The sequence below is a fragment of the Paralichthys olivaceus genome, chromosome 4 (genome assembly GCF_024713975.1).
Source record: "Paralichthys olivaceus isolate ysfri-2021 chromosome 4, ASM2471397v2, whole genome shotgun sequence".
Classification (NCBI taxonomy): domain Eukaryota; kingdom Metazoa; phylum Chordata; class Actinopteri; order Pleuronectiformes; family Paralichthyidae; genus Paralichthys; species Paralichthys olivaceus.
This window is the reverse complement of record NC_091096.1, coordinates 13717528-13731881: the sequence shown is the minus strand read 5'-3', so window position 1 is coordinate 13731881 and position 14354 is coordinate 13717528. Positions and strand designations below refer to the sequence as shown.

The window sequence follows — 14354 nt, the reverse complement described above, 5'->3', positions numbered from 1 at the left end:
TTACAACCACATTACAGCTGGCAATTTTCATTATCAGTCAGTTAAATATGAAAATCTCCGACCCTTTGCTGCATGCATTCCTTTGTTTTCTCTCCCCCCTTCACACTTACATCATTTCCTATCAATAAAGGCCAATATTATCTAAAAATATATTGAGAAAAATTGTTAGATTGGGCGTTTGTACATCTGACAGATGATTAAAATACGTTAAAGAAGAGAAGACAAGTTTAATACTCAGAGTAAAAAGTTTATTGTTGGAAAAAAATAACACTCAACAGTACAGCCCTCTCCCTGCATCAGTAATAACATCTCCAACACAAAGTAATACTCATCCTCTCACTCTCTGCTTTCTCATTCTGTGCTTCACTCGATCAAACGACCTCTCGGATCCTGGCAGAGTTTTATGTCACAGCAGTGACGTTAGAAAAACTTGACTACAGCAGTGTTTTCTGGTGTGATATGTGTTCACTCCTCAGCTGCTCCATTGGCAGTGACTTTATCTGCGACTCCATTGACTGCTGTGTCTTTGTGTCCTGTTCCATTTGCTATGTTTGATTTTGAAACAACATCAGCCCAGGTGCCCTTACTCTTCAGGACTGACGGTGTAGCCTTGGTGTCCCTCACTCCATTAGATTGACCATCTTTCTCATCTGACTTCATCTGCGCACATGTTGCTCCAGCTTCCATCTCCCTGCTGGCTGTGCTGCTCTTCACCTCCTTTTCTACACTGCTCTCAGTTTCCTCTCCTGCAGCCCTGACCTCTGACACCCCATTCACCATTTTCACCTCAGTGGCTCTGTCACCTTCCTCCCTGTTCTCTGTTTTCTCCTCATGCTTGTTTTGCTCCGCCGGCTCCACCACATGCCCATTAACTGACACTGCAGCAGCACCCACCACCGACACCTCTTCCACCGACTCATGTTGGCGTTCGCTGTTATTCTCCGCCGTTGGGCTTCCTCCATCCTCAGCTTCCTTCCCGCATCCTGTTTCTTTATCCAAGTTTTTCTCTCCTGCCTTCACAGTCTCTGAGGCGACGAGCTCACTAGGAAGCTTGAGTCCCAGTTCTTTTAAAGCTGCAGCTTTTCGCTCCAGGTGTTTCTGCTTATACTCCTGGAACCTGTCACTATGAAAATGAAATGAGTAGTTGTAACTGGGAACAATATGACTATGACTTCACTATTGTATTTTTCAACAACAAACTGTTTGGATCAGGATATACAGCATGGACCAAAATTACTTTAATAAACACATTCAAGGGATCCTTATCATGAATGTCTGTTCATGTAATGTGACTATAAGCCAAGATATAAATATTGCATTTGAAGAGATTTGTTTTTTAAAGAATAGCTAAGCAGCATTTCAGCATCACATTCAACACATTTCATATTAGTGATATTTACCTTTGTGTGATGTTCCTGATTCCGGTCAGAAGAACCATCTGCTCCAAACTGGTCTCAGTTGAAGGAGTCAGACACTGAAGACACAGAGGACGCTGAGGTTAACGTACACATTTATCCATTTCTTCTTCTTAAGATTCAACAATGTTTCAGTGTTGTGCCAGAGCTCCAGCCAGACACATACCTCCACTGTTTGCTCCGTACTGTCAGCTCCTGCCTGTCTGAGAGAGCGCTCCACCTGCACCGCCTGTTTGGTGATGGTGCACAGAAACTCTTTGCTGCAGATTGTCTGATGATGATCATGTCCAAACTGGGAAAAGAAATGAGCCATAAGATAACATCCACCCACACCCAAACCAAGCCACTTTTACTTGAACTCATACATATACTGACCAATGAGGTGAAAGCAGTGAGCGCCTCCTTCTCATGGGTCATAGCACTTCTGTAGTCTCCCTTACTGCACATCCACTGGGCCATCAGGTGCTGACTGCACAGACAAGAAACCAGCGAGAGAAACGGTGATGACCAATGCAAACAAAATATTGGTGCCAGCTATAGATGTCAACTTACTTGAGAGCAGTGTGCAAGTCTGTGGCGCCAAAAAAGGAAGTGTTGAGTCTCAGAGCATTCTTTAGGAACTGCCCTGCCTGCTCTCCTGTCAGCACCAACCCAAGACAGCTCTGCCAGGAGACAATGAGACGACTTTATGCTTTTGTCGAAGCAGATCTTTTTTTATAATGTTGTGAAATCAATAGCATGACAGGGTGAAGTGATTATTGAGGTGTTGCAACCTACATCCAGTGTCGCGGTGTAGGGATGGTCTTCTCCATGCACTGTTAGCAATAGCAGGCGAGCTCTGAGGAGACACTTCTGAGCCAGGGCCGTCTCTCCTCCAGCATACATGTACACACCCAAGAGGGTCTATAACACAAAACATAACAACCACATGTAAATAACCACATATCCTGAACATGTTCAAGAATGCTAATGTGTAGATATACTCACATATTGCTGGATAGTGTTTGGATGGTCAAAGCCCAGCACCCTCTCACTGATGACCACTGCTTTCAGCTGGACGCTGCGAGCCTTTAGGAGTCATGGAGATGAGAGGAAATTAAAGTGTGTAGAAATACATCATTTGAAGTGAAAACCATCATCAAAATTTACTTAAAATTATCTAAAGTAAAAAATACTCGTAATTCAGAATAGTCCCTTTTAAAATTGTATATCTTTACTATTATTTGATTTATTTGATTCACTAATTATTGATATACTGACATGTAAGCAACATTTTATCATATACAGTATACAGCATAGAGAATGTATTGGTTAGTGTCACTGTATCATAGCTTCCATGTTGATATTTGTTTTGTATGAAAGTTTGACTGCAAATTAACTAGTAACTGTAGATGGACATTAAATGGGTAAATGTACTTAGTTACCTTTCACTACTGCAAAGTAATGTTGTTTTTCAGCTGGGATGAAATGTGGAACACAAACCCACCTCTGCTGCTTTTCCCTGCATGAAGGCCACCTTGGCCAACAGGCTGTGGCAGTGACAGGCCTCAGGGTGCAGGTCATCACACACTCGACCAAACAAGTAGGATGCTTCTGTTAAGTGCTCATGGGCCTGATCCAGCAGACCTGCAGTTTAAATAAATATATACAGAATTCACCTTTCATTTAGATTTAGTTGAAATACATGTATAGTATACTGTATATCGTGCAGCTTTTTTAACCCACCTTTCTGAATGGAGTTATGTGCAGCACGATATGCTTTAGAAGCATCCACACTTGGCATGTCAACATGCTTGACAACAGGGAAGATGTTGAGGATATCATCTGGACCAATAGGAGCTTTAGTCTGGTTGTCAAGGTAGTAGTCCCTCAATCTCAACTGGCATAGACACAGAATTAAACATGTTCACCATTAATTCATATTTCTTCTGAAGATTTTATCTGGAAACTTATTACTAATGTATGTAGTTCAGTTGATCTTGTGACTTATTCTAATTGGTTTATAATAAACTGAATCCATATTTCAGATATTTGTTACCTGGACTCCTGTCTTTAAACAGAACTCTCTGAGCAGAGAGAGCTTCTGAAGGCCATACCGCTCTACCAGGTGGTTTGGACCAGAGCTGCCAGCAAAGATAACAGTCGTTTGAAAACTAGTTCTCCAGTCGTTGCATAATAACGAGTACAAAGTGAGAACAAACAAAGGCTGTGTGCTCACCCGAGGCTGTCAGAGATGTTATATGTCTCAGTAGCATCCTGACAGACCAGGTTCCACAGCTCGGGCCCTATGAGCGTGCTCCATGGTGTGCTCTCAGAGGCCCCAGCCCCACGACCACGCCGCTTTGACTTCTTTTTCGTCTCCTCCCCTACATGAGCGGGCATGAAATGGGGAACCAATAGGCAGCAGAGGAAGTGACTGACAGCTGCACAGAGACAAGGCACATCCACACCCTGCAAAGACATGGACACATATTCATTGTTCCTGGAGCGTATGGACACACACGAGCTATTTCACCAACCGACTGCTACTCTGTAAACACAGCAATGTTCGCGGCAGACGACAGTAAAGTACCTGGAGGAAGCTGTTGAACACTCTTCTTGTGGAGCGGATGAAAACTTCACCCACAACCAATCTCTGTTGAACCCAAACAGAGGAACAGAAGAAAGCACAAAGAGATGGGTTAGGGGAGCGGTGACATTTTAATTTAAGGTTTGTTTTTTTGTAAATAAAACACACCAATATATGCCTCAGGTGCTCCTTGTGCTCTGATTGACTGATGGCCTTGATCACATGACCCAGATACCGCAGGTTGATGCCTCGCTGGTGCAGTGCCTGTTTCAGAGAAGCTCCATCCATTGGTGCCTCATAGTTTAGTAGGCAGTGCTCCACCTACGTAAGTGCACACATACATATATGTTTGATAAGCTTGTTTCGTTTTCACACAAGATGATGAGCCTCTTAAATTGCGTTAAGAAAGGATTCCCTCACAAAGCCTGGTATCTGGTGTGTGATGATGAAAGCTGCTGCTTCCTTCAGTAACCTCTCCTGCTGGTTTACTGATGCACGTTCAGAGGGAGGGAAGGATACTCCTATAAACACAGAGCACAAGATGCATGTCATACATGGTTCGATTAACAGGGGAGCTCCCGTGAAAGCCTACTTTGAAATGTTTAGGGGATGTTTGTTTCAGATCACAAAGTATGATATGATAATGTGTGTGTGTGTGTGTGTGTGTTTGTGTGTGTTTGTGTGTGTGTTTTCACCTGGAGAAAAGACATTTGGGTTTAAGCGTATCTCAAAGATGATGTCACTAGATGAGCCCACTTCTTTACAAGCAGCTCGTACTGCATTAGTGGATCGAGAGTCACCTGTAAGAATAAAAATGAATGTATGAAAAGTATAAAAAGTGCTGAAGATAGAATTTTGGTTAAATCCAATAAAGCACTTCTTACAAGCTGTTGCACATTCTTCAAAGCCTCCATTCTCATCCAACATCTCCCTGACACGCAGAGTGAACTGGCAATGTCTAAAAGAAGAAAACAAACATTAACTCAGTGAAAACACTTAAAAATAAGAGATGAAAATACTTTATTTTCATGAATGCCTCACTTGTGCTGGATGAAAGCCTGCACCAGCTCTGGCCTCAGTCTGCAGAGGCCGTGAGGAAAGCTCTTTGGAAGCCCGGAGACTATGTGATAATTTTCTGGCCAACCTTCTTTAATGCCACCTTTCTTCTCCTCATCCTCTTCTTTCATTTCTTTCCTCTCCTCTTCTCTAGTGACTATCTGACTCTCTGTCTCTGGGCAGAAGTTGACATCAGCCGGGAAGCACCTGAAAACGTCCAGTATGTAGAACCTCCCGTCAGCTCCCAACAGTCCCTGGGAATCTACTGGTGTGAACAATGGTACCTTGTAACCACTAGGCGCCACAACAACATGTCTCTGGAGAGCAAGACACTTGGCAGCATGAGCCAGGAGCGCGAGCAGCCGTCTGCGATGAGGGGACTCTTGGGGTCCAGCATTGACCCCGTACAGTAAGCCTCTGAGGATCAGAAGAAGAAAGATGTTAGGAAGAAAAGCACAAAAATAAAAAAAGCTAAAACAGAGTTTTGTTGATTAAAACTACAGGGTGTTACCTTGATGCTGGAGTAGTTTCCTGGTCCTGGTCCTGGTCCTGCTCCGTTCCTTCCAAACCGGGAGCCAGACCCTGGGCAGACAGACGTACTCCTCTATAGTCTACAATGGCTGTAGGTAGTGTGTGCAGCCCCTCCACCCCCTCCAGGTCACTGTAAGCTTGTACACCTTTGAGCTCCAGCCTTTGAGCTGCCCTGTAAGCAGAAGATGAGGACATTTAAATAATCCACACAATCCTGAAAGTGAAAACACAAACCTTTTATAATTCTCCAATAAGACACAGAATAGACATATTCTGTATTTATTATATATAGGATAACATAATCTTTTATTAGTCTTACTGATGTGTTGTGGCAAAGGTGTAAACTAAAATAAGAAACAGCATTTAAACCAAATGAATAAGTAAACATGCAATATAAACTTATATATGAACTTATATATAATAACAGTGACAATATGAACACAATAGAATATAAAAATAGCAGAAATTGTACATATAGGATGTTGGCATGTATATATTACATATTGAAATTGCACAGACATAAGTACATTAATCTTTATATCCATAATATCTTGTCATTTTTTGGGTTTGCTCTTACCTGCGACCCCTCTCCCCACCAAACACTGCACTTGCTGCCGCCTGGCTCATGAACAGACCACCCCACAGGAAAGCGGGGTCCTCTGGGTTTCCATTTACAGGCTCCACAAAGCCATCTACGACGGTCTCCGCCCCCTGCATGACGGCCGTCACGAATGCACTGTTCACCTGAGAGAAAACAGGTACGAAGAAGAGAAAGTGAGTGGACAGACAAAAGAAAGCAGGTGGTAAGAGTCCTGAAGTGTGCGACTGCTGTTCACCTGGAGCACAGCTCTGTCTCTCTGCAGCCGCTCCTCCAGGCTGCCTTGAGGAAGATTTCTGGCTGTCTGCAACTCCTCATTCCAGTCTGGAGTCTACACATTACCACACAAAAACACAATTATTTACACTTAATTTCACTGCCAACGGGCAAATTCCTTAGTGAATACAAACAAACTCTTGTCTTCTGGTATAAATAATCCGTCTTACTGCCTGTTCATCCACTCCCAGTCGGCTGAAGGTGTTTTTGTGAGTGCGTGAGGCACCACGAGGCCCGAGCCAGCTCAGCGTGTGGTAAGAAGTGGGCATCACTTCTGCTGGTGGTAACTGAGGCCTAAAGGAAGAGAAAAGGGAAGAGAACAAGCTTATTACCTACAATCCACTTCAATCACAGTCATTATTAATTCAACAGTTTGCAGTACCAGAGCTTTGGCCTGTGACTTATTATAGTAATTGAAATTATTTGAATCATACACCTCATTAAATCCTACAGTTGGGATTTGGGTAAAACACGGTAGTATTGGTGCTGCCATCATACATATGTAATAATGTTACCTGTTTTTAATTGTAGTTAAAGTTTTTTTGAAGGCAGGACTGAGGTGACAGAGCAGGTCAGTGAAACAGTGACAAAGTGGAGACGACTGTGCAGGACGGGGATCGAACACATCTTCTGTAGACCTGAGACAATGAAAATTTTTTTAATTACTTATATATCTGTTCCCAAGATAGAAAAAAACCTGCAGGGTACATTATAAACCTGCTATTTGTTTGTTTGCTATAACATTCAGAAAATCATTTTAAATTCCATGCTTTTTTACCTGTTGAGAAAAAAACCTTTCGGACAAGATGTGATGTCACACCGTTTTCCCTCCATTGTCACCACAGATATGTACAGGAAGTCTCCCTGCAGCTTCCTGTGACCTGGAGGCGGGTTCCAGCAGCTCAGACACAGGTCCTTCAGGTAACTGGGGGCCTGATGAGACCAATAAAAAGTCACAGAGAGTCAGAGGGTACGTTTGGATGTGGAAGTGGCCAAATGTTTAAATAAATATAAATTTAGGTATTTCAAATACGTACCTCTGGCTGGGAGCTGGGGGGCAGCAGGGCCATGAGTGGTCTCTCTGTGGAACCAGGGAGGAGGTACTCAGGAGGAGCTGCATCCTGGTTGGTTGAATCCGTTTTTGTGTTGCTCAGAGAGCGTTTCAGGCTCTTTCCATTCGGTAAGCTGGGGTCTGCACCTGTAACCGAAAAGATTTCCACAAGCTTGACCAAGGGAAGAATTTTTATTGGGGTTGGGTTGGTACAGTTACAAAATCTTAAAAGCTTGATTTCACATATGTAGCCTCCACTTTCTTATCTATCAATGTGCAATCACTATATATAAATATATAAAAGAGAAGTAGTCCCACAGTCTGACAGATCGGGTTTCAGCTCTGTTACAGTAGACACGTGAGCCAACAGCAGCTCAGTGAAGTATTCGTCACACACAGGAAGAGGTGGGCGGAGTGGAGCAGGGAAATGCTGCTTTCATATTAGCTTGTTTAGTAACAATCAATCACCAAACTGCTCTCGTCACAGGAAGTCCACCAATACGCTTTATAAATATATAGCTGGCTAAATGCACGGAAACAAAGCTGCAAATTTAAGATGGTATTCTTAATTTCCTGCATATTTTAAGTCAGTAAATTATGTGAATTAATGTGGGGAGTGATGCACAGTGATGAACTGTAGTAGCATGTACAAATAACACAGCAATACAACAATATAATTTTGGATAAATTAAGTTGATGTTTACTAAGTGACATCAATATTCCAGCATCATCTTACTATAAATATTCATAACATTAGCTAACCTAATGGATTTTAGAAAACAACAGTCTCTCAGTAATGTAGAGGGGGGGATTAAGGGTGGACTGGGAGCATGAGCGGTCATAGTATATGTTTTTCCTAGAGCCTGCAGTTTGTGATGTTTTATCTTTTTAATACAAAGTTTATTTTCATGCCCCTGCACACTGATAAATGACTGCCCTGTATTAGGTGCTACTTTGTGGCTTCCCTTACGGGCTCAGTATGTGTCTACCTGTGGTCTGATGTGTGAGTGTCTCCAGCAGGCTCGGTGAGCGTCCCTCCCTCAGTGCATCCTGAGGCCCAGATGCTCTCAGCAGCTCCACGACTCGAGCCAGATGGTGCCTGGCCGAGCTGGCAGTGTAGGGCTCTAGAAAAAAGTACTCAGGTTAACAGAAAAATTCAGAATGGCCATCTTTATTGAACTGAGGTTAAGATGCCCCAATGAAATTTTCCCTCCCCAAAAAATCTATGTTGCACAGTCCCTTAACACAAATCTGACAGGGTACGTACTGTACGCACCGAAAAATGTGTTACAGGATAGTTTGATTAAAAATCTTGCACAGCTAGAAGGTGAGAAACAGACAAATTAGTTAGCACACAGATGAAACCTCTTTAACTTTAAGTTATAAACCATGATATGACGACTCAGAAAAGACGAGTCAGCTTTTTGCATTGACCTGTAAGAGACTTCAGAGTGTGTGAAAGTTGGACGGCGTTATTCTTACAGAGATCCTATTCCTTAAGGCAAAATCATGCCACAGTGCAAATAAATGTTGCTACCAAAAAAACCCAGCAAAATTCAAGCAACTGCAAAAATGATTAAATTAAAAAAATATATTGAAACAAAGCAAATGTATCTTTATTTGACATGTTCATGCTTTCCATTCTTAGCATTGATAAGAAAGAGGCCTCTCTCAATAAAAGGTAGCAACCTTCCACAAGACGAATGATGGCTCCGGGTTTCAGGCCCTTGAGGCTTTGCAGCTCTGCGAGCGGATCCAGAGTCGTACTGGCGAATGCCAGTGACAGGTTGGAGCGTGGACACACCTCAGCCCTTGAAAGTAGGTTCATAAGTGCATCCTGGACGAGCCAAAACCCATGGACCTACAATGAGGCATACAGTTTAACACACCAAGTAACGCTCAGATTCAAACCTGCAAAACTCTCTACTGTAAGAGGATAGTTCCTGCTTTACAGAGAAAGATATGAAGATTTAGCATTTACAGTGACAGTAAAAATAGTATTACATATACTGTTTATAAGTATACTTCAAGAAACAAAATCTGTACGATATTAACATCATCCTGGACACAGATGAAAGGACATGAATGTAAACACAGGTGTCTACTGTGCCCTGTTTGGGTTCCACACCTTGAAAAATGTTGGCTACAACACAAGATTCAAGATGGTGAATTGTTGTGATTATGCAGTCTTAACTATCTCTATTGAGTTCACTAATCATTTATTTATCATTTATCTGTTACAGTAAATAGAACAGGGAACAATGTCTGAGAGGAAATCCAATCAATCTTGTTTGTACCTGCAGCTCAAACGACTCTATCCCTGCTCCCTGGATCTTCACAGTGATAGATGTGTCATCATCCTGTTTAACACCGACAGCATTCTTTCCACGGATTAAATCTGTTTGAAGAGGAAATAAAAGAAAGAGAACCAACTGAGGATAATAACAGACCCCCTCCAACGGACAAGCAAATCATTAAGGTTGTTTTCCTGCCTTTGACTCACTTCCTAAAGGATAGTTTCCAGCTCACGAGTTAAACAGTGAGACTTAACTAAAACTATGAGCATAATAACAGACTAAAGCTTTGTAGAAAATGCATGAATGATTGAATGAATTATGATATTTAAAAAATGATTGTGTGTGTCTGTGTGTGTGTGTGTGTGTGTGTGTATATGTGTGTGTGTGAGGGGGAGAGAGAGAGGGAGCGAGAGAGGGAGCCGGAGGGTGAGAGAGAATTTATGCAAGAAGTGTCATAGAAAGGGAAAGTGGGGTGTGTCTCTCTTCTCTTTCATACACACACACATTGGCGTAAACAGAGAGAGAGAGCAGGACCCAGCGTGTTCCTCAACCTGAAGTGTGACTAAACCTGTTGAATTTACCCACTGGCCCTCATGTCACGTTAAGGTGAAGGGACAACCACACCCAGTGCTGGCATGTTTAGACAGCCGAATGATACAACACATGAACTACCAAACCTACAACTCAGCAGGAGAGCGTGCTTGCTTGCAAAGCTGCATGCACAAACTGAAAATATACAAATATTGACGTGTTCACAGCAAAGCAGAAAATTAATTTCACTCTGAAGTCTGTAGTTCATTGCACAGTAAATCCCCTGTTCTTGCTGTCAATCTGGGACCACTTTACCACTGGAAAACACCCAAAAAAAAATGGCTTCTTTGTTTGTGATTGGCTGAGAGAAGGCCCCTCCTCGCTGTGAGCTTGGAGCCATCAGTCTCTTTCTTTATTTGAGCTATGCTGCCTTACTACCACAGAAAATCAGTTGTTTTTAGGCCTGGCAATTCTATTTTGGCACTGATTTCTAAGGTTGGCTCCTGCTCGCAACCACACAGAATTCCTTTCTTGTGTGTCACGACTTTCTGCACTCTCAGAGTACCTCAGGGTGACATGACCTGTCAATCACAGTGCTGTGCCCACGGATTTACACCAGTTTGATAAGGGGGAGTAATTATTTAACCTTGCATCATTCTTCCTTGAGGAGGGGGATATGGCAAAGGTTAAAAAAGACAAACTTGAGAGTTTTAAAAGGTGTAACAATTATAAGTCAAACATACAGTATGTTCCAGATTTTTGTTTCTGGATCAGTAGCAAGAGAAGATGTGTCAAGATAGCAATAAAATCTACTCTTCTTTCTTAAAAAGAGTATTTACAGTTTTTTTTGTCCATGGATTCCAGGTATAAAACTTGAAACTATGACATTGACTCTGTCTGAGAAAATATTTTGTCCATAAAAGTTAAAAAGAGCAGGTTCTCTAAGGGGTCAGCGAATGTGTTGGAAGCAGTGAATAATAGCACAGGCCTTGTTCAGAGTAGCAGAGCGGTGCTAAATATCCCATTCTCCAGCGAGGGAGGCACTAAATGAAAAAAGAAGGAAAGAGCAGACAGAGAGAGAGAGAGAGAGCGAGAAAGAGGAGCAGAGGAGACAAACACTTCACAGGCATTTCCTCACCAGTTTTGGCCTGATTTCTTCCTCCTCCTCTCCTTATTTTGTCCTTCATGGCTGCGAGGTTGAACTTTTCCTTGAGTCCTCTTGTGTTCTTCTCTTCTCTGTTCTCTGGAAGTTACTCCCCCTCTCTCTTGTGTCAGACTGCTGGAAGAATGCACGGCAGAGGGACAGAGAGAGAGTGGAAATGTGCAGCTGGACTGTTGAGTCCAGCAGCAGAGTGAAAGTGTAACAGGCTGCCTGTTCAGGACTCCTGCCCCTTTTCTACAAGGCAAACTCAGCTTATCTGATCTCCCTGTGCAAAGCCACACCCTCTTGTTGCTCCACACAGTCTCATTACTCTCTGACTGTCTCTCACACTTTGTTGGACTGGGTGTGTCTACGCTTTGTAGCTCTACTCACTCTTCCGTCCCCTGACATGTTCCACTCCTCCCTCTCTCCCTCCCTCCACAAACCCTGGAGGAGAGGTGGGAATTATGCACACAGTTTTGGTGATGGTTTAAACTGAGTAGGACAACCACTTGTCTTTTGAAAAAAACTATTTGATCAAAGGTCAAGGGGCCTTGATGTGTGCATCATTGTGGCAGATTTAGATATGCACACAATGGACTTGTTTTAGAATTGATTTAAAGAGATTACTGATCACTTTTAAAGCATGCTCTAAAAAAAACTGCCATATAATAATAATAATAATAAAGTTTATTCCAATTTTTGTTATTATTGTTGTTGTATTTGTTGTTATTATTATTATTATTACGTACCTATACAATGACACAGTGTTGCTGAACCCCCCCCCCCCCCCCCCCCTTTGTTACAAGTAGGATCAATGCAGCAAACTGGACAAAATTAACAGAAATTGAGTTTTAAATTGTTAAAGTAACAGATACGCTTTGCTCATTAAAATCTTCTATAGTTTCAAACATGTATCTTCTTAAGTTAGTAGGAAACATTTACTATTTAATGCTTCCTTCCCAAATTCCAAGAGTAGATCAAGAACAGAGCTCTCGCTGTAGGTCATTAAGTAGAAACTATTAACTTAATTAATATATAATATTGTCTGTAACTTATTTGTTTGTTCATGTCAGGCATCATTTTATTTTGAAAATCCTGTCAGCAGCAGCCACACAGTAAAGTCAGGCAGGAGATCAACAGGCGTGCAGGTAAGCTCACTTGTACTGGTGAAAGATATTGTCAGAATTTAACAAGCTAAATGAAAAATGTTACAAGAATATGCTTGTGATGTCAAAAAGAGCTTGGATAATGATGTGGCCGTTTCATGAAAAGTTGTGTTGCCAAAAAAGACAGAATGTCAAAATCTCATGTGAGATTTGAAAATGGCTAAAAGCAGATTTAAATAAATTAACACTGTAGCTATACATTTAACAAACACATTCAAGTCATTAAAATGTTATGCATAGCCAGGGTCTCTGTGTGCATACTGTATGTGTGTTTTCATGTGTGCACTTGAATGAGACAAGAGAGGCAGATGTGTGCAGACTTTTTTTGGCCATCCAACAAAAAGTTACTCTACCAAAGAAAAACCCCACACCTACACCTCTTGGCTGCATCCCTGCATGTTACTGATTAATGATAGTGAAGTCAGATTGAGATGGAAATACAACCATGAAACAACAGGGTGTGTCTGTGACTTATGATGTGGTTGACGCCTCCTTGCTCACATTCTTCACATACCAGGTAATATTGCAGGTCACTCTTTACTGGGTTAGGCCTGATGAGAACGCCACAGAGCCTGGCATTTTTAAAGCATCAAATATCAACTAACACCTGCAAGATGCCAGGGTCTGGTTTTACTTGACTCACAGGTGCTAAAATGCTTCTGCTCGTAAACGTTCACCTCATCAGATCTGTAGGACTGTAAGTTACAGGAGGGAACTGGATGTGTGTTGAAGCTTTATCAATTTGACAACCTTATTTTTAATTGAACAATTATTAAAATGTGCAACTATGGCACTTAGATCATGATACTGTATAAAAAATTATGAACATGGGTGCAGCTGTATAGACGTATGATAAGAGAGAGACAAAGCAGACATGAAAGAAAGAAATGAATCATAAATAAAATAAATAATAAAGTTAAAACTAAAAGGGCTTATTTTCTAAATCATATCCTTCTATAATATGGACTAGGTCTAGTGCATTATTTCTTTTTCGTGAGTTTCAGGACTTTGATGAGAGAAATTTGTTATGAATCACAGTAAATCAAGGTTTTGGTTGGATTTGTGAACATAACATTTCCCAAGGATCAGAATGATGTTCATAATTAACTTTAGATTTCAACTTTTTGGGGGGGATTTATTCATGAAGATCCAGCCAGAAAGAGCTTCAGAATACATGCAATGGAAAAATAATTAATCAGTAGTTTCAGTATCATCACAAAAAAATCAATTATCAAAACACTGGATATTTTGAGGTGGTATGGGAAATTTTAAATATCTGGTTTGCAACTTGTGAATAGTTTTTATTGGATGGTGTCGTAAAAAATTGAATTTCTGTGAGATAACTTTGTCCAAAATAATTTTCAACATATTCTACAATTATTCCGTTTGGAAATTTGAGCTCAATAAAATCCAAACTTCCCTTCAAAAGTTTAGGGATACAAGGTGTGACTTTGACTTTTTTTAAAACTCATTTTATCAAACATAAAACAGAGTTGGGAATAAGTTAAATTATGGACGTATATGTTCATCCAATTGCCAATTGCATTATATTTAAGGGAGAGTAGACAAAGTTACCTCAGAGTAAGTGAAGCACTTTGTGAGCTGTATAAATAAAGTGTATCATTATAAACACACAGTGATTCTAAATTATAATTATTAATATAAATAATGATTTATGTTTGCTGTGCACTATATTGGTGGAATATAAACCCTAAGCCAC

The 14354-nt window shown here is 41.3% G+C and overlaps 1 protein-coding gene across 1 annotated transcript; it reads right to left on the bottom strand.

The window, feature by feature from the left end:
* Positions 1 to 234: 234 nt before the first annotated feature.
* Positions 235 to 11744, bottom strand: LOC109638115 (clustered mitochondria protein homolog). Its single transcript, XM_020100925.2, has 28 exons — positions 11463 to 11744; positions 9794 to 9894; positions 9186 to 9357; positions 8486 to 8620; positions 7483 to 7643; positions 7224 to 7378; positions 6961 to 7083; positions 6616 to 6739; positions 6408 to 6500; positions 6149 to 6315; positions 5552 to 5743; positions 5026 to 5457; positions 4869 to 4942; positions 4680 to 4784; positions 4405 to 4505; positions 4153 to 4305; positions 3988 to 4050; positions 3634 to 3866; positions 3454 to 3538; positions 3141 to 3294; positions 2902 to 3041; positions 2403 to 2483; positions 2193 to 2318; positions 1968 to 2077; positions 1791 to 1884; positions 1582 to 1707; positions 1401 to 1474; positions 235 to 1123 (listed from the first exon to the last, which is right to left on the bottom strand). The coding sequence occupies exons 1-28, from the start codon at positions 11509 to 11511 to the stop codon at positions 466 to 468; spliced, it is 4281 nt and encodes a 1426-aa protein (XP_019956484.2). The 5' UTR covers positions 11512 to 11744; the 3' UTR covers positions 235 to 465.
* Between the last annotated feature and the right edge of the window lie 2610 nt (positions 11745 to 14354).

What these genes read in the sequence shown, in the direction of transcription:
- LOC109638115 (XM_020100925.2), bottom strand. Translation starts at nt 11,511, where the DNA reads ATGAAGGACAAAATAAGGAGAGGAGGAGGAAGAAATCAGGCCAAAACT. An exon ending in CATCATTCGTCTTGTGGAAG is followed by an intron (nt 8,621 to 9,185) that starts GTTGCTACCTTT and finishes ACTTTTTTCTAG; the next exon opens with AGCCCTACACTGCCAGCTCG. An exon ending in CACACCAGATACCAGGCTTT is followed by an intron (nt 4,306 to 4,404) that starts GTGAGGGAATCC and finishes GCACTTACGTAG; the next exon opens with GTGGAGCACTGCCTACTAAA.